We start from the raw sequence: 19,968 nt of genomic DNA on the forward strand, positions 1-19,968 counted from the left end.
GGAAGAACTATATATACACCAAAAATGCGTCGACAGTAGAGATTTTGGAAAAGTGAATAACGTCTTTTTGAGATTTCTGTCCTGCACATCTGGACTTATTGGCCAACGGTGAGTAATCTTTGCCTTAATTGAGTAATAAACCGGTCCAACTAAAATATGTGCGTCTTTAAAAGAAAAGACAAAAGTAAGCCAAACGTATATGTACATCGATGTACCTCACATAAAGCTAAAATAGCATGTCTATTTAGTTTTGTGATTTTATGATGACCGAGACAGTAAGCCATATCGCGCACATTTAGAGCTTTACCGTGTCATAAATTGTAACCAGTTAAGCGCAAATTATTTCTGTAACCCGATCACCCAATCAGCTATTTCTGTTGACGCCACCTGAATCCTTTTTTCTGCCTTTTAATCGTATATGTACGCGTGGAATTACGATTCCAGCTCTTCCAATAACACAACTTTCTTCTCCATAGCCCTAGATAACATAGCAAATTGTCACACTGCAAAGTCCACTGTAGTAAATTTTCGCAGGTCAAAACTGAATTTCCTGTAAAAAAAAAAGATGTGCTCCGATCATGAACACATTTCTGAGGGTGATAAAATGTTTCTTGCACGTCAACTGATGCCGTTGAATTACTGCTTTTTTCTTTCAGCGGAAGTTGGTTGAAAGTGTCAAAGCATGACAATTACACACAGATTGGCTGCCTTTGCAGCACTTTTGCTCCTAATCGGTAAGTCGGCCATTTCTTGGATTGGTTTCACCATTTATCATCAATTTGATGAGAATTTTTAATTTAAAAAACATTTTTTAAACTAAACGCATTCTCACTTTTGAGGGTACGTCTGGTGTTTTCTTAAAAAAAAAATGATGTCTTGCTTGGGAAATGACTTAATTCGAGATCAGAGACTTTTTATAAACGGCATTTTTATCTAATCCTGCTTTAGACATGGTGCCATGGGGCACGTAAATTATGATGTTTTAAGCATTTATATCAACATACAGAACAAAAACCATAACAGTGGTAAACTGAAAAAGGACGGATTTCACCAAACATAGATGAGACTATCTGTCAGCTGTCACACTGTCGTCGCTGCTCTAGTTTTACTATCTTTGCTCTTATTTTCTACAGTATAATAACGCCATTAGTGATTGTTTCACTCATAATGCTGTCTTTCTTTAAATTTATACCTGAAAATGACATCCAGCTCATTGTCTTTTCAGAAAATGCCCACGGATTTCAACAGACCAACAAGCTTCTCACTTCCCTCAACGATCTCGAGCAGCAATCGTCAGCGTCTCTCAGCTGTTATAATGAGTTGGACGCCCCGCGCGTGCGTGTTGGAGAATTCGTTACAGACTCTGTTGGTATATACGATGGTCTGGGCGATCTAAACAAACGATGCGGTACCATTAATACTGTTGCCAGCACACTACTACTCATCCCGGGGGTAAACATCATAGGTGCAAAAGTTCTCATCCCCTTGACAACTGGTTTAACATGGCTGACAAGAGCGGTGAGTGAAATTTATCGCTCTAAATTAAGTCCAAATTACGTGTATAAACTATAGTTAATAATAATTTTCAAATCATGATTTTCAAAGTCAAATCAACAGCATTTTTTTTTTTCAAAATAATATCTAGGAACATGTTGGATTCATGTTAGGTTATTCTCGTCTGAATTCTGTATTTAAACCTTAAAGAATAACTTTCTGCATTTTCCCAGCTTTCCCTACCCCTTTATTTCCCTCTAACTCATTACCGTTATCCAAGAGAATCTATAAAAGTGGGCAATGTTTTCATTGCACAGATAAGCATCATTCAGACTGGAACAGAGCCAATCATAAACGCTATGAGACGATGGGACGCACCAATTAAAGCTCTCGGCCAGAACGCGGTGTCCACAAAACCAACATTGCAAGATGTAATGACGGCTGCTTCCAAAGGTAAGACAGCTTGAGTGTCCGTTATATTTGACTTGTGCGTTATTATTTTGCCTGGATTATTTTTCCCTTAGTCATTAAATAAAACGCACAACCTTGGAAAGTAACCCGCACTCGCGTTCATATCAAATATTGCTTTATACATTTCACTTAAAACATAGCTCAAGGGAAGTAGCTCAGAAAAAATGCTTGTTAAGAACTTCGTTGCTATGAATGTTAGTGAAATTCTCTGAAAACGCAGCCATTTACGGTAACTTGGGAAGTAACGCTTGAATGAATTTCAACAAGTTCATGGTGTCTCGTTTTTACTAACCCTTCTTTTGTTCAGGATTGCTGAACAAGAAAAAATTCCTGCAAAATTTTAGATAAAAAAGGGGTGAAATTTATACATAAATATAGTATTAAAAATCTTCTTTGTTAAGGAGTATTATTTGAAAAAAAAAATATTTGTACGGAGGGTATGTACACCCACCTTTTGGTTGAAATCATTTTTTGCATAATAATGTTCCAAATGAGGATGTCATGCATATCGAGTAAACTGATTTCAATGTAAATTTGTCGTTTGTATTTAAATACAAGCGTTAACTCTTAATTGTGATAATATTTATTAATATACTAGGACTTTAACATGTATTTGATACGTAACCAAGGGTGCATGGCCCCTTATATACATCATTAAAAAACTTACTTTCGAAATTTCCCTTTCACCTTGCAAATGAAAAACGGAAAAAATACTGATGACCATGTTAACAAATAGCTTTTTCAGTTCTTACATCTGAAGTTTGAATAACTATTACGTTTTTCCCATCTTAAGGTAGACTACTACAAAATGTACTAAAATCTCTGATAATTAATCAACTGGCAGAAAGTAACCCGCACTTCTTATGTTTTAATTACGGATTGTCAGTTTAAATGGATGGCAAATGTTTCAATTATGTCAGTTTGCTTCCTTTCTTTATTCTTAAACGCTTACGGTAACTGACATCAGATATGTCTCAAGCTGTTTCTAATATTTGTAGAAATGACATCTGTTTTTCAAACGTAGGTAAAACCCACGTATCACTAGTAGCTAGCGAAATCGCGATGGTGGCTTGTGGAAACACGAGATCTGATCTCCTTGGCAACATGGAAGCTGCAGCCAGTGGGATGGACGTCATTCCGAACGCGGCGAACGAGGAGTTGAAGAGAGCGGACACAGCTTGCCAGGGAGTGAAAACGTTCTTGCTCACGACAGATTCCAAAATAGACAGTGAAGTGACAACAACGTTGTCCATTGCTAAAAGTAAGTACTTAAGTTTGATATTAAAATTATGTATCTTGAGGTAGATAGTCCTCGTTTTTATGAGTAAATAATATTTTTTTATCTCGCTTATTGTAGTCAAGCATTTTTCACTTATATGATGGTTGTTAGAATGAGTGGGGGAAATTGGAGTTACTGACGAAGGGTTTTCAATTAAATGTCTTCTAAATCCCAAACGCAGTAAGAAATTCCTTGGCCATGGCTGGTTTTGAACTCACACTTTGTCAACGTATAGTTAAATTTTGGTGTTATTTTTCACGCGTGTCAATTATTTCCCCTTAACTGCGAGATATCTAGACGTTTAGGGCAAATGCCGTGTTCCCTACGCCATGAACCGTCTGGGATCATTTTGTAAAAGACTTCTCAGATGCATGTTGGAATCCCAAACATTCACTAGGGAGCTGGCTGGTCCTAAATGTTTTAACAAGTTGTCAGAGCAGTTTTATGAATTTTCCTTTACACGGGATATGCCTTACCACTGGCGTACACATCAGCTAAATTAAATGTCTTGCTTGTTCCAAATTACAGCCTCTATCGACGTCATTAACAGTGGATTCGACCCAATTCAGGAATATTTGAACGAAGTGGACAAAGTTTTGGACACTAAGTTATGTCTATCGTAAGTTTTCGTTGCACATGCAAAGGCGTAACAATTGCTCGTAGCTATCTATTTATGTATTTACTTGTCAGTGGTCGGTATTTGTACACCGATATCAGGTTGTTTCAAATAACAAGCTGTGTGTTAAAGATGACATGAGTGCACAAACATGTTTGATTTCTAACAAAAATATCCGTGGCTACTCCACACAAAATGAAATGCAAACACATAGGTTTAGCCAGAAAATAGACATGTTTGACCTGGACCGTCCATTTGGTCGACGGCTGGTATACGAATGTCTGTGTCGACGCATATATTTAAATTTTTCGTTAATACAGCTACGAATATACGATTTTCTCTCGATAAACTAAGGGCTAATCATATGTATTTGTTTCTAACGAGGTTGATGTGAAGCCTCTGATAAAACTTGGTACTATTAGTCTAAGCATATACCTCTAACAGTCAAGGATACAGAAAACGAGTTTCCAAACTCCGCAAATGCTAAAAGAATTGAACGAACTATGCCCCTGCCTACTTCGTTCAACGATCTAAATATTCATCTTATCCGTGGATATTTGTATTTATTGTACTATTCCCTATGCAATCTTATCACGTGTAAGACAAAATACTCCGCTTTTCATTGAACAACAACGGTCACATGGGGTATAGATATATTCTTGAATCCTGCACACGACGTCAAATGTGTCTGATGAGGTTATCTCCCTTTGTTGCGCTGTAAATGTAATGATCACATCGCTGAAGGGATTCATCAATACATCGGTCTTTTGCACTGAACTGATTGGCCTTTGCAAGATAAATACGTAACAAGTGTACCTAGTGACAGGATACGCAAGTATATGGTGTCAGTAATCTTCATTTTGGGCTCAGATGACTGGTATGAGGATTACTTCCGCCATACATTGGCGTATCCTATCACTGAGAAACCACGTAACTAATAAGATATGATAATTACCACATGTATGGGATGTTAAATGCCTTCACTCCAAATTGTCTAAGATTTAGAACGAGTATAGTTTTTTTTGTGTGTGAGAAATATGCACATCGCCCAGAATCTCTGACCCTCTGTAACCTGAATGTGTCAAATTGCTCTTAACCCGGAGCTAGGGGCGGTATACTCATCGTCTTCAATCAGACCACCACGTTAGATATATAAAAATTTGCAATCAAAGCGCGACTAAGACGCCATCTTCAGATTATTGACAGCTTTTAAAAAACTAGCATGGCACACGATTTGGGTACTGTTGTCATTCATTCGCCTATACTGATACTTTTCAATATCAGTGAATAATTTCGAACGTCATATACTTTATTACTTTGGTTTTCTGCGTATAGAAATCATTCTTGCAATTACTGACCCACATCGTTTATTTTAGTTTGGTTGACGGCTGGTTTACATTTCAATATTATACCAAATTTTCAAGCAATTATAATTGCATTCTAACAGCTAAGCAACTAAACAAGAGTAGTAATTTTATCACCGTTTTACAGAGATGTTGAGCGGATTATTGAGGACGAACTTGGCATTAGAAGAGAAAAGGTCAAAGAGATCGGAGACAAGGTTGTTGACGTCGCCGAGAAAATCAAGGAAAAGGCTAAGAACATTTTTGGAGGATGGGGACGTCGGCGACGTGCCGTTGAGGTAAAGTTCAGTTGTATTGCTGTCCATTAATTGAAAATGTTGTTATTGCGTTTCAAAAATTTTGTAAAAAAAAGATTTTAACAGCTACATTTAACAGCGCATATGACTTGATGCCATTTTAACCCACATGTAAGATGTCCTGAAATATCTCGAGAACAGTTTGCTAGAATCTGTGCTCGGAAAAAACTTAGCGACCCCACTACAGCCACTGTAAACAATACATAACATAATTTCTACATCTACATTTGTGCTTTTCTACATCCACATTTGTGCCTCCTTTGCACTAAGTGTTCTCCTATTTAGAAACTAAGAAGAATACTTCAAAAAGTAATAAAAACCTCTTGATAATTAACCAGTGGGCAGTGCCAAATTCGCAATGACCAGTTTGAATATCAATTCTTTTTAAGTTATTTTTAGACTATATTCATTTGAATCTGTAAACTGTGTTAGATTCAAGAGTTGCTGGAAATTGGAAATACCTGATTTTACACTCATATGAATGTTATAAGAAATGTGTATAATGGTAAAAATATGAAACGTCACATTTACGTCAGCGTACTGAAGAGAGGCAAACAGTTGAGATATAGGTAACAGACCCAGGCTACAGTGCCAGAGGGATCATTCTCAAGAATTTAAAACTCGAAATCAAATCTGACAGTTTAGCTCAACACGTGACTGGCTAAATCATCTCGGTGTCAGTACACCCTAACTCATGACTGGGTGACCCTGTGGGTAGTCATCAAATAGTGTTTGAGTGAGGTAGCATTGCGACCGATCGGATACAAGGAGGCCCGGGTATGACGTATGGCAAAAATGTTGTTAAATCTTTAGTAACATAACAAATACTTTATATGTGCAATAAAGGTCCTTAGATTTTAATATCTTTCATTCATTTAACTTAGCGAGGGGAATGAGTGCAAGACGAAACTTTCGGAATGTGGTACATGATGCGAAATGGGCTTATGATACTCGGTGAAGGAAATCTTGATACATTCAGATTGGTTTAAATGTATACAGGGTATAAGTGTTCAAAGTTGTATTAGCTAATACCGGTATTTAGTCACACTGTATATTTTACGATTTTAACAAAACCCAGCAACTAGTACATAAACCAAACACCAGGTTTAGTTTTTGTTTAACATGTTTTTACACAAATATTTTTGAGGTAAGTACAAAACTGAAGACTTGGCCTTAAGTCAACTGGGCTAAAAATGCTAAAGTATTTATGCTTAGAGTGACAGGGGAAAGCATGTGTGTTTGGATATTTCTGTCGTATTTAACAATTTCCAGTCATATGACGACTAGGTATCATTGGCTGTGTGTCTTCTTGCGGCAGAGCGGTCCTACTTTCTTGCTCTAACCTCCCACAGCTGCGGCGCACACCAGGTAGCAACTAATTTCGTTTTTAACGTCTTTGGTATGACCCAACTTAAGTTTGATCCAAAGTCAAACGACTAGGCCACTGAAGATTTCCCTAAGAAAATCGCTGTATTATAATAAGATGTATAACTGTTTCTGCAGGCTCTACGTCAGAAGCGCGATGTTTGTGTAACAGTCAGGCAAATATTGGACGGTTCTGTTGCGGTTGATGGCGGATACAAAACTGCTGCGGAGTTCCTCATCAAAGAGGTGTTTAACAAAGTTATGCCACAGTTACCAGGTAGGTTAAAGTCACAGGAAAAAGATCACAACTTATTATTTATATAATTGTGAAATGTCGGGATTTCGTTCACAGACAAAAGTGGTATTCCACTCAGTTAGATATCACTTTTCTAACATACAGCATCAATTAGTCAACTTTAACATTCCTGAGTCACGCAAGAAGACACGACGTCAAAGAAGACATCAGAGCATAGAGGTTAAGGCCAGACCAGCGACGACAGTGTGGTAGATGGCAAACGGTCACACATTACCGGTGAACTAAGTCCTCTTGTGAATTCACCTCAGCCAGGGTTTTATTCCAACTGCACAAAAAGTAGCTATTTAAACGCTCCCCTAGCTTAGGCAGAATTAGGTAAAAAAAAAAATCCTGTGAAAGCCGACGCCTAAAAACATTGCTTAAGCTTGTTCAAATACACAAAAATCACACAAAATGTTGAATACCATCAATATTTTTCTCGTGACAGGTTGAAATGACCATGTCTGGGTATCCCTCACTCGAACAATATTTATGATATTTAACTTTCATTGTGCAGTATCCTCTATATCCATAGCTGATCAGCAACAACGATTGAATCATTAATTACAACATCAAAATCAAAAATCACAGAAATCAAAAAAGAGGCCCAAATACTCACATCCATCCTTAAAGAGCGAACATTACAATTTTATGTCCCATTTCCACACGAAGAAGACAACAAAGGGAAGTAAATCTTGTTACTAATACAACAACGATTTACTATTTACATTAATAACAATACCAGGTATGATCGTTCATAATCACTAATTCTGTTATTGATATTCCTTGCACTGTTATTCATGTAGGTAAAGGGCGCTACTATTTTATCAGTTTCACAATTTACTGTTGGTCTCAAGTAACTTGCGGATGGTCGTGGGTTTCCATCGGGCTCTGTCTGGTTTCCTCCCACCATAATACAGCCGCCGTTTTATCAGTGAAATATTCTTGAGTACGACGTAAAACACCAATCAAATAAATAAATAAAATTTATGTCCTTTTTCATTTAACTACAGCTTAACCGAATGACGTGGTGTAATAAACTGTTCAAAGGGATCATCAAAGGTCTTCTACTTCGAGGAGATACTCTGGTTTGTTTACAAATGTTAAAAATATGGTTCAGCGTGATGTTGGGAATATTTATATTTACAGGAGTTACCAAAGAGTTGGAGAATTTGGCATCGACACTGTTACCTTTCGAGTCTGACTTCGACTTACAATCTCGAGTAAATCAGATGACCCTCAACCCAGCCCCCATCAACAACTTCCTAGCCATTGATTATACCCAGACATTCTGGGAAAAGCCATCTCCGGCTGATGTCACTGGTTCCAAACAGACATGCTCCGGTGAGTACAGATTTATTTAATTATTTTTCTTTTACTAAATATACATCACTACTATGTTGGTGTTAAAGACCGAGACTTGGTTTCACGAAACACATATGAGGTCACGTTTACCTGTTAAATCTTAAAGCATCAATCTTAAAGTGAAACCACAATGGAATCATATTTTTGGGCGGAAAAAGATATTTCTGCAAAATGTTGTCATACTGAAAAACTAAAAAAGCATCACATGCTAAACAATTACGCCTGGCTGTGCATAACCTCAACAGCTTGCTTTCAGAACAAGATCGATCACTCCACACCAAAGTTAGTGGCTCAAGTCACCATAGTTTGCTTGTTCCTAAGCAGTTTAAGGTCTGCATTAGAAGTATAAATTGCATCAAAACAGATTCTTGGCAGCAGGTTTTATTTACATGTTCTATTTATCTGCTTTAAGGCGAGGAGTCACTGATCAGCGTGTAAATCCCTTCTGAACAGAAGCGAATACCATAATGACGACGGACGTGAAAAGAACTCTTCTGATTTTAAAAAATGCCTCTTACTGGAACAATTTCTTTGTCATGAAGAATAATAAAAGAAAAGGAAACACATTAAAATACGGAGGCCTACTGGCATTAAAGATTGGCCAGAATGGGATCAAACTGTCGCCAGTAAAAATACTGCAGTAGTAAGGCTTTGTTACTTTACAGTTTACCAATTGTAATTGTATGCGTTAGCAATTTAAAAACCACTAACGATGCAATATTAACAAAAGTGACGATTATTGAAATATGTTTATAATGGTTGTGTAAATGATATCAAATCATTTCAAGATGACATGACAAACACTTCAACATTAAAAATCGCAGAATCGAAAAGTGTGTTTTATGCTGTCACTCTCGTTTTCTGGATGTACTGACTGGCTTTATTTTTGGGTGTGTTGAAACATTTGCATTGCTTTACATTTTATTTCTTTGCTTTACTTAACGAAGAAAGTTGTACCGAATCACGTAATGGGCTTATTGTGTACACCCAACATTACACACTTCATGCGAACTTTAAAGGTTGCATATCCAAAATTAAAGCGATAAGAGCATAAAACGATTCTTGTTTTTGATTTGCAATAGCACACATCCTCTAAATCCTCAATAAATTCGACCACAGACATGATGTATAATTTGGCATATTACAGGAATACTGGCTCATGTGAACAGATTACTCTTGGATTAGGCTATTATAGATGTCCCTATATGATCATTACAGTCTTCTTATCACAAGAATTACGATTTTAACGCACATCTAAATGTATACTTTACTGGTCCAATTGGTTGAGGATGCGAGCCTGTTCGAAGTCCTCTCTAATTAATATGTATATCTGAATACGGTAACTGTCAGAGGAGTAGAATGTTTGAGTGTGTACCTTTGCATCAACTATATACTACAAGCCCATAATTGTGTGTGTTAAAAAATAAAGATGAATGGCACATGTATCATTGTCTTGCAGTATGTCTGCATAAGCACGAAGGAAGATTACAGGGACTTGAATAGAGAAGTTCTAAATCACACTCAAAAATCTTAGACAAGATTAGACAAGAGTTCGCGTTTGGATTACAAGTACAAATGTAGCTTGTTTACGATGTGACATTAACGTGTGAAGGTCTGGCAGCAACCTGTGGATGGTTGTGGGTTTCCCCTGGGTTCTGGCCAGTTTCCACCCACCATAATATTGACCGCCGTCGTTTAAGTGAAATATTCTTGAGTACGGCGTAAAACATCAATCAAATAAATAAACAAATAAATTCCGCCATAACTTGGCGTTGCTGGGCACCCCTCCCAGCTGCCGGCATGGGAAGGTCCAGATTTTGACCGTCAACCTGTCAAGGTTTTACGGTTGCTTTCTCACATGCCAGGCCAGGTATGCACCAAAGCTTATTTGCTTAATAGGCTATAATCAGATAACAATTTGTTTTTCGCAGCAAACACTTGTTACATGTATATACAAGGTACGATCGGTTGAAAAGAATTTCTAGGGGAAAATTTTTCTTTGTAGGAGCCAGTTTTCTGCGTACATGTCCTCCAAAATGAAAACAGGATACATGTGTGTAAAAGTTTGACACAGGGCCATGATTAAATTGAAATTTGTTTTAAATACATAGATGTATATAGATTATATACAGCTTTAAACTGTAGCTTTAAACCCCCGGCATGAGAACTTCAATTTTTTTTTGTCCATAACTGATTTTACAAGTGATCTGATCGTGCCCTGTTCTGACAAAATATCACTTGGCCAAATGTCATTAAAAGACGGTAAGCGGTTATATAAGTCATCAACTTTCCAGGATAAGTGTTGCATAAGTGTTTTACTTTCATTATGGAGTTATTTTACTTTGTCCTGGATAATCCAATCAGTCATTTTTATACCTGTACTGGTGGCATCGAGCGACTGGATGTGTTATAGTGCGGCATCCTCTGTCCATCCTTGTGTTTGTCTGTCCGTAGTTCCGTTCGTCCGTTCACTTTACGACATTACCACTCTAGCGACAATACTGTTTCACGTAGAGCTTGGAGTCATTAGATATAGTCGAAAATGTCGGTGAACTAGGCTGCTATCAAAAACTGATGGTATGAGTCATGAAATACCTGAGCTATGCCCCTTTTCCGTTTGTCCACTCTAGCGACAATACCATTTCAGCATTTAAACTTCACATATGGATGAAGCTATCGGTGACCCTGACTGGCATTGAAAATGGGTCATATCAGCCTTTAAATATCTGAGTTATGCCCCTTTTCCACTCTTCAACGTTACGGCTATTCGTGTATCTGGCCACAGACCCCCATTAATTTTCCATAAACGGCAATGTTAATGTTGAGCGCTGTAGTTCAGCCCCAAACATTCCTTGGCCAATAAGTTTTGGTGCATACCTGCCACAGCCTGTGAGAAAGAAGCCATTAAAATCTTGACATAGGTTGACTGTCAAAATCTGGACCTTTCTATGCCGGCAGCTGGGAGGTGTGACTAGCAACGCCAAATGGGACGTCACTCGCCGCCTCATCATCACCTATCCCCTTGTGTTCTCTTGCCCAGAATTTCAAACTTTCATGAGTACAACTCATACCTGCCCAAAGCTTAGACAATTTCCAGCATTTTGATGCCAAGCATGCACCTGTACATCAAAAACGGCAGGCTGGCAGCAAAAAAGCACTTTGTATTCTAAAATACACGGCATTACATTCCCACCCGAAGAACGGGAGTTGTAATGGGGGTCTGCGTTCCATCTACAATACCGCTTCACTCTGAGCAAGGAAACTGAATTATGTCCTTTTGTGGACAGCGTACTTGTTCACTTAAACACGTCAACAATATAATTTCAAAACTGTTTCAGGAACAGTTGAAGGCTTCGAAAATAGGTAATGTATACTATGGAATAATATATCGGAGTTATTTTCGTTTGTATGGCAAATTTCATTTTCTGGCCAAATGTTTGTTCCACAAACCATGTCTTTGGAACATTCATGAGCTAATACATATGTCATTCACTAGCCTAAGACGGGTATAATGAGTTACCGAAACTCTTGTATCAGCATTGATGCAACGCATGCCGTCATTGGACTTGGCAGATTTGTAAACGACAACGACAAGCATCCAGATGCGAAGGCCAATATTGTGGAAGTGGATATCAAACCCCATCTGTTTTCTTCACCGTGAGAGACTTAAGAAAAGGACAGGAAGTAAAAATTAACTATGGCAACCAAACTGGAGAAAGGTTTGTATATGTACAGTACATGCTCATTCTTTTTTTTTTTGTCTCTGTCTTTTATAACTGACTATTTGTCTATTTGACTATTTGAAGAGATATATTTATCTTTTGCTTTATATCAAAAGAAGATCTAAATAAGTACTGCATCTCCCCCTACCCCTCCAAGCCATCTCTAAAACACCAGTTGGGCGTAACCGAACTTAGTTTAAGCTCGCCTTTACCAAGTCGGGAAGAGGAATCTTTGAATGCTTTGTTCAAACCTGGGTCAGCCCGTATTAACATCTTTTTGTTTTCTTTATCTCTACTTTAACTGAATGGCACAGTGATGAAAAACATTACAGAAATGCAACAGAAAAACATTTATATGCGTATGGTTTTCATAACTCTTCTGGTGGAAAATGGTAAACAAAATATTTTAAGGTCAGTGATTTTGGGTCAGTCGGGTTATGTCTAATTGATGCTGCGACTACCCACCAGCCCCACCCCCCACCTTGTTTATACTAATGTTAATATAATAACCCGACTTACATGTACTTACATGTGTCATACATGTACTTTAGTTTTAGTACACCAAGAATTATCATTAACACAATTAGCCATTAGCTAGAGTCCGCTAGTCCGAATAACGCCTATGGAGGGCTGAATTACAAAACCAAGTTATCGCTGTTATTACAGGAATTTTTTATCCAAAATAGTCCAACATACCTCTAAAAAGATGTTGGCGTTTTATTCAACATCACTCCTTATTCTGCTATTTTGATGTTTTCCATTACAGAGCGGTTAATAGCCCCAAGGCTATTGCGGACATTATACACTATTATAATGTTTAACAATCAGTGCTAGCCTACTTGTAATGCATTGTTTTCTGATAATCACGGTTCTCGGTTTTCACTACATGTACACGTTTGTCTCCAATATACTGGCCCTGATCTGCCAAAATTTACTTTCAGAGAGAAACCCTTGTCTTGTACGGCCACAATACACACGGTCTTTCCAGTAGTGTTACATTGTTGTTGTATATTATTTATTTATTTAATTGGTGTTTCACGCCGTACTCCAGAATATTTCGATTATACAACGGCGGCCAGCATTATGGTGGGAGGAAACAGGGCAAAGCCCGGTGGTAACCCACAGCCATATGCAGGTTGCTGTCAGACCTTCCCACGAATGGCCGGAGAGGAAGCCAACATGAGTTGGACTTGAACTCACAGAGACCGCATTGGTGAGAGGTTCCTGGATCATTACGCTGCGCTAGCGTGCTAATCAACTGAACTATTATTATTCATTTATACTAAAGCCTTTGTTTTCCCATTTTATTAACAGAATAAGCCACAGGACATATACAAGTGTCCAGGATAAAATTACATGTTTTCCGGTTTGTATATTTATTTTGTTTCCAAGAGTTGATGATCCTGGTACTTGCTGGTCTGGGTAATCCTTCCTGCCTGATTAATACGTGTTCCAAATGGACTTGAATTCAGCAGTTAACATGAAAATCTATTGAAAACCAAATTGTTTCACTCCTGTGACAAGCTGGAAAGGATTGAATTACTCACAAACCGATGTTAAAAAGACGACAATAATTACATGAATAATTTTATTGTTTTATTTTTTCCTTTGAAGTTGTTACTTGTAGAATAGTTCCGTTTTTCATTAGTTTTCTTTGATTTTCAATTTTTTTCTATTCAAATGAATTTCTTTACATCAGAGAAATGTTGTGATACCATCAGGTACATGTACTCAACAAAGTATGCCAACTGGCCATACTATATTTCATTCAGTTTTTGCCTTCCAAAATTACACGTATGATAAAATGCTTCATTTAGGTGTACATGTACAAAACATTCTCTAAAGCCTCATATCCAACAGGAGGCTGAAGAAAGCAAGAATTATGTACCAATCTGTAAATGTTTAATTTAAGAACTAGCTTAACTGAATGTATATTGCAATTACTTACTTTAGTCTAACTTTTGCAGTTGGTGTCCAGAGGAGAGTCAATATACTTGGTTCAATTCTGTCGGTGAATGAGAAGCCTTAAGATGAATTGGGTGTGTCAGAGAGGGATTTGTTGAATAAGGTGAAAATCCTGGACTTGGATGTCTGTAAAGGTAATCTGGGTTTGTAAGGGGTGGGGTTTGACCTTAGGGGGAAAATTTGGAATCTTCCCCAGAAATGGCGAAATGAAACCTGAGCGAGAAGACTACATAAGCTGTAATATCTTTCACAACAAGGATGTATGGCGCGAAGGCAACGTTGGCAGCCCTATCCTTGGACGCACATCTGCACCAAGTGTTTGAGGAAAGCTTTGAGCCAAAGTCAGCAAGCAAAGACCCACTGAAAAAATTAGGGGCAGCTATTCCACCCTATACACCCTATACAATGCAAGTATTTCCCAACATATCCGACAATCATCTTTTGTTGCAAGAATGTGGGCGCTACTGACATCCAGCAGCATCCTACTGAAGATAATGGTTGGGAACTCCAAGATGAGTCGTACGACATGTCTTGGTTCCGTGGTCCCCAGCTGCCAGATGCATTGGTACCAGACGAGGAAGCTACCGATGAGGAAACTGATGAACACTTCCAGCTGTCAGATGAAGACGAGGATCTGAGGATCTGTTAATTAAAATGTCAATTAGGGGACATTAGGCGTCGCATGACCTTTGACCCATTTTTAAATGTTCTTCCCACCTCAATTACCGTTGGTGATTTATTTTCAGATGACCACCATTTACAAATCTACAGCTGTTTTGTACTTGTACCTTTCATGTTAATTAAAATGGTACTTAGCCTGGCTGTGAAGCGGGTACATTTTTGGTGGGTTTTTTTCTTGTTCGAAGTAACATTCTTAAAAGTTTTGACATCCCAGTAGTGCTTCTTTACTCCCTCTTCATTTAGAGACCAATTTCAACTTGGAGTATAATTTAGTTCAAAAGATATAGCGATTTTAATTAGTCCCTGGCTTAATTTGTGACCTTTGACCTGTTCTTACGTGACCTTTCCACCACAATTGTTATTTTTTAGTGATTCTCACCCAGGCAATCACCCTTTACATTCCTAATTTGGTTCCATAGGTGTGCGGTCGGTTAGGGTCTGTAACGCCCGTCATTTTCAGACTGTATCTAATACCACTTAACCTGGGGCTGGGCTGTAAAGGTAGCCATGCTCATTACATCAGCATGATGCCTTTATGAAAAGTTGCAATGAAAGCGCGACTGAGATGCTTGTGTAATTGTTATTTGACCTAGAACTCATTCACGGACTACGAATTTGAACTTTGATATGGAATTCATGCCTGGAATATTCATTGTCTGCCCGGCATCATTGAAAACTGATGACCGCTTCTCTCTTGTGTGTTACCGGCTTTATTTCTTATTTGTATAATTTCTTACATAACTTTGTCTTTGGGAGTTAGTGTTAAACGTTGTTTTGGAAATGGATCTTGCGATTATCGACTTGGAACGCCTTTTACGGACTACGAATGGTATATGGATGTCGGACTTGACGCTTATATTTCATATTAATTAAAACCTGAATTAGTGTTAACCCATTCACTCCGACGCGCGGCTCAGGCCGCATGCAGAGTGCTCTGTCTCAACCCGAGGAGCGGGTATATCCGCGCGGCCGAGAGGACCTCATTTCCCAAGGAGCGGCTAAACCCGCATATGACACCACTTCTCACTGGGTGCATATTTTGCCTTCAAATGTTTTGTTTAAGTATAAATTAGTCAAAACGCACCTGTCTTGATCTCTTAGGCTTGTATTTACTGGTATTTTGACGGTTTTTATTGGCTTGAATGCCTAACAACAACAAAATTAGGCCCTTTTTTTCGAGTCGCACACGCTTGAGTGTAAACATGTCTTCGTTGGCCGAATCCAGCGAAGAAGAGGATTGTTTAGGTTTCACAACCGATGATAGACCGTCTGCTGACAGAGAATGTGACACTGAATCAGATATTAGTGTATCGGAAAGTGAATCTGATGATGACGACATTATTTTGTTTTGTGTTTATTATTCATTCTGAAAGGAGTGTGTAGATCTGACCTGAATATAACTGACCAATGATTCTGTCCCGCTGTGTCACGTGATAGAATCTAGGGCAACTACTGACCAATGAACGACGAATGCATTCGTCGGCAAAATGTTTTGGTATTTTTGCGTAGCTGAAGTTAGAAAACGTCTGACTATAGTACGGCTCTTTTCAACACTTCAACAAATCCACGATAAATAACTGGTTTCTCTGTATTTCCTCATAGTTTGATGACTTTGAAACAAATACTTTTATTCAGAAAAGCGAGGGTTATGTACAGGAATTCCGCTATCACCACCTCCAAAAATACGATACCTTTCGCTGATGTCGCATTTTCTGTGAATGTTCAGTTCGATAATCCCATTTTATAGATCTTTATGAATGTACGTCCACAACCACACTAATATTTTACAAGATTACGTAGAATAAACATAAATCAAAAAAATCAACAATCTTTAGAATGCTAAGATAGAAAAATGCTCTGCGTCACTCGCCGTTACAGTGTAATCTCACACAGAGGCGAGTACGGCCGTTGAGGCTGATCGCTGACGCCTGCTCGGGCGGAAGGCAGGCACGGCTACAGCCCGCCGCTGTACTGGCGGCTGCAAGGAGCTGTCGGAGTCAATGAGTTAATTAGCGTCGTTCTTAAGTGATCTTTCCACCAGAAATTCCATTCTTACCTTGCAGATTTGGATAAAGTGTGGTGCCCATAATCATTTGGCATAGAAATGAAATTTGTACCTTTCATGTTAATTGTCCATTTTTGTGGGGTTTTCGGGTAGCGCCCCCCACCACACCCACCACCTCCGGAACGTAAGAATGGCCGTTCTGTGTAAAGGCTAGGTAGAACTACACCCCTTCACCTCAAACCTTTTGTACCTTCCATATTAATTAAACCTTGCATTGCTCCCAGAATACAAACCTCTGTCAAGTCAGGCGAAAGTCTCTAAAAGTGCTGTGTAGACTGTCTTGCTTGGAGGTCTGCAACAAGGGTGTAAGGGCAATGATTGTTTTGGTCTGGTGTCAGTATAATGTGACTGAGGGGAGTAGTTTGTTGGGTGCCTTCCTTAAGCCATCTCGGCAAGGCAGTAGCTGATAACAGAGCAGTGAAAATCTGGCCTGCAACAAGGAGACACCCGTGTCATATGACTGGAATACTGTTACAACCTTAAACCTGAAGCACTCACACCCTTCTGAGGTGTAGTTGGTGTTTAAACCTTGTGAGGTGTTTGATGCCTTGTGGGGTGATTGTTGCCTTGTGAAGTATTCAACTACAATCTCACAAGGTCGCTCAAATCTCATTAGACTTCATAGGAATTTGCAAGTTGATCCTCCCAGGTCCAAATCCTTACAGGGTCATAGATACGGGTTTGTGTGTGCGCGTGTTTTCTACAAAACGTTAGCAGAAAGGAAAAGTAAGAGAAAAGTTAACAACCAAATTTAATCCACATCGTAATATGGCATTGTCCTTTTGAGAATTGAATAACTAATGACTCTATGTCATCGTTTTTTTTAAAGTTCAGAGCTATGTTTTCGAAAATGTTGCCCTTAGTAGATTCACTTCACATCTGAGTTCATAAATCTATTGTTCGAAATAAAGAAAAAAAATGTGAGTAGAAATTGCTTCAATTTGGCTAAAGAAAAAATCAATTGATGATACCTCTTAGAACAAATTTACTTAGGAATCTCAAATCCCTGAACAGTATTCACGTTGTTAACCTTGATGTCAGGCAAGGCTGGAACATCTGATTTACTCAGGAATCTCAAATCCCTGAACAGTATTCACGTTGTTAACCTTGATGTCAGGCAAGGCTGGAACATCTGATTTACTCAGGAATCTCAAATCCCTGAACAGTATTCACGTTGTTAACCTTGATGTCAGGCAAGGCTGGAACACCTGATTTACTCAGGAATCTCAAATCCCTGAACAGTATTCAGGGGTAATGAGCTGTAGATGTACAGCTACCCTCGCAAGACTCCAACTTCTTTTCTTACACTGGCCTTACAACGTTATTTTCATACTAAACGAAGTTCCAGGCCAATTGTCTTTGTTATCGAACAAGTTTCGCGCATTTAAGACACCAACCTAAAGACCTGCTTTCCACACTCACAGCACCGCCACCATACGTCCGTTCTCGATTTAGAATAGATTTATTATAGCATTGAAGGCTTTCAGGGTATGCCCTACTGGGTGATTGCCGCCATGTTGAGCACCTATGTGCATGTCCTGCTTCATAGTGGTGTGGTGGGAAGATGGCGGCATTCCCCGAGAAGCGTATGCTGTAAAAGCCTTCATTGCTGTAATAAATCTATTCTAAATCGAGTAGGGACGTATGTTGGCGGTGTATGTTGGCGGTGGTGGTGGTCTTTAGGTCTATAGGTTTGTGACAGGTCTTTAGGTTTGTGACAGGTCTTTAGGTTTGTGACAGGTCTTTAGGTTTGTGACAGGTCTTTAGGTTTGTGACTGTTGTTCGAGCCAGACCTGTTCCATGACAAAGACAGTCAGTCTGGATCTTCATTGAGTAGGGCATTAATGTTGTAAGAGTCGAGGCTCCAACGACGCTAGGCCAGTATAAGAAAAGCAGTTGGAGTCTTTAGGGGCTAATATACGGCCTGATTCAAACCCCTAGCCAGGATTTATGAAAGCCATGAGAGATGAATGTCCTAATCATAATAGCCGGATGTCCGCGGTCTTCCCGGCCCTCAAGATCTTGCCATCACTGGAGATAGCTATGTTGCGATTCAAGACCAGTTTAGATCTAGTTTAAGTCATAGTTTAAATTTATGTCAATATTAATATCGTCACCAGTCGAGCTCCCCCACTCATAATAAAAAATAGATACTTTCACATACATGTAAGCCTTGCCAGCAGATACCGCTTAAGTGTCGCATTAAATGTATTTCTTCCAGGAAAAAGAGAAACCGACACCGCTAGCACAGTTGGTCGAGCGTCCGCTTCTGGAGCGGTAGATCCCGTGTCAATCTTTGGTCGAGTCGCATCTAAGACCTTAAAAGAGGGAGCTGTAACTTTCTCGCTTGGCGTTTAGCATCAAGGGGATAGTGCAACGACTAATTAACCCATATCAGTATAATGGCTCGGGCAGTGCGGCTTACTTGCCTTCGGTAAGTCGTGTCAGTGAAGCAGCACTAGACAAATGAGCGGTGGAAACCCGTCCTGCAACAAGGAGGCAGATCACACGCACTCTAAGGATTCCTTCGTCGTTACATGACTGAAAAATTGTTAAGTACGACCTTAAACCTCAAGCACTCACTCACTCACTTACAGGGAAAGAGCTTTTTTAAAGTACTCCTTAGCAGACAGTCTATTAAATTAATACCTAAGCATTAAGAATATGTTTTATTTATGTTTATTTCATCTCTTTTTGATTTAATTTATTTTTGTAATTTCCACTACATTAGATACAAATTGCACAACGGACATGAATACTATTTGTTCAAGAATTACCACTGTTATTAGAAGAGGCATTTGAAAACAAGGCGTCACACAAGTCAATCAATTAAGTTACTAGTGAAATTCATATCATTAGAATCATATAAAACCGAATTTTTTTTTTAATTACAAAAAAATAAAAAGACATTTTCTGGAATAGTTTAGACTATCATGATTGAGGAGGGCTTTGTAAAATGATTTTCTTGTCCTATAAGATTGACTCATGAG

The 19,968-nt window shown here is 38.7% G+C and overlaps 1 protein-coding gene across 1 annotated transcript; it reads left to right on the forward strand.

The window, feature by feature from the left end:
• The first annotated feature begins 631 nt into the window (after positions 1 to 631).
• Positions 632 to 9,936, forward strand: LOC135463162 (uncharacterized). Its single transcript, XM_064740479.1, has 9 exons — positions 632 to 734; positions 1,226 to 1,518; positions 1,812 to 1,947; positions 2,990 to 3,226; positions 3,773 to 3,863; positions 5,352 to 5,502; positions 7,024 to 7,162; positions 8,330 to 8,524; positions 8,958 to 9,936. The coding sequence occupies exons 1-9, from the start codon at positions 683 to 685 to the stop codon at positions 8,981 to 8,983; spliced, it is 1,320 nt and encodes a 439-aa protein (XP_064596549.1). The 5' UTR covers positions 632 to 682; the 3' UTR covers positions 8,984 to 9,936.
• Positions 9,937 to 19,968: the final 10,032 nt, after the last annotated feature.

Source organism: Liolophura sinensis, chromosome 2 (genome assembly GCF_032854445.1).
Source record: "Liolophura sinensis isolate JHLJ2023 chromosome 2, CUHK_Ljap_v2, whole genome shotgun sequence".
In the NCBI taxonomy this organism is placed as follows: domain Eukaryota; kingdom Metazoa; phylum Mollusca; class Polyplacophora; order Chitonida; family Chitonidae; genus Liolophura; species Liolophura sinensis.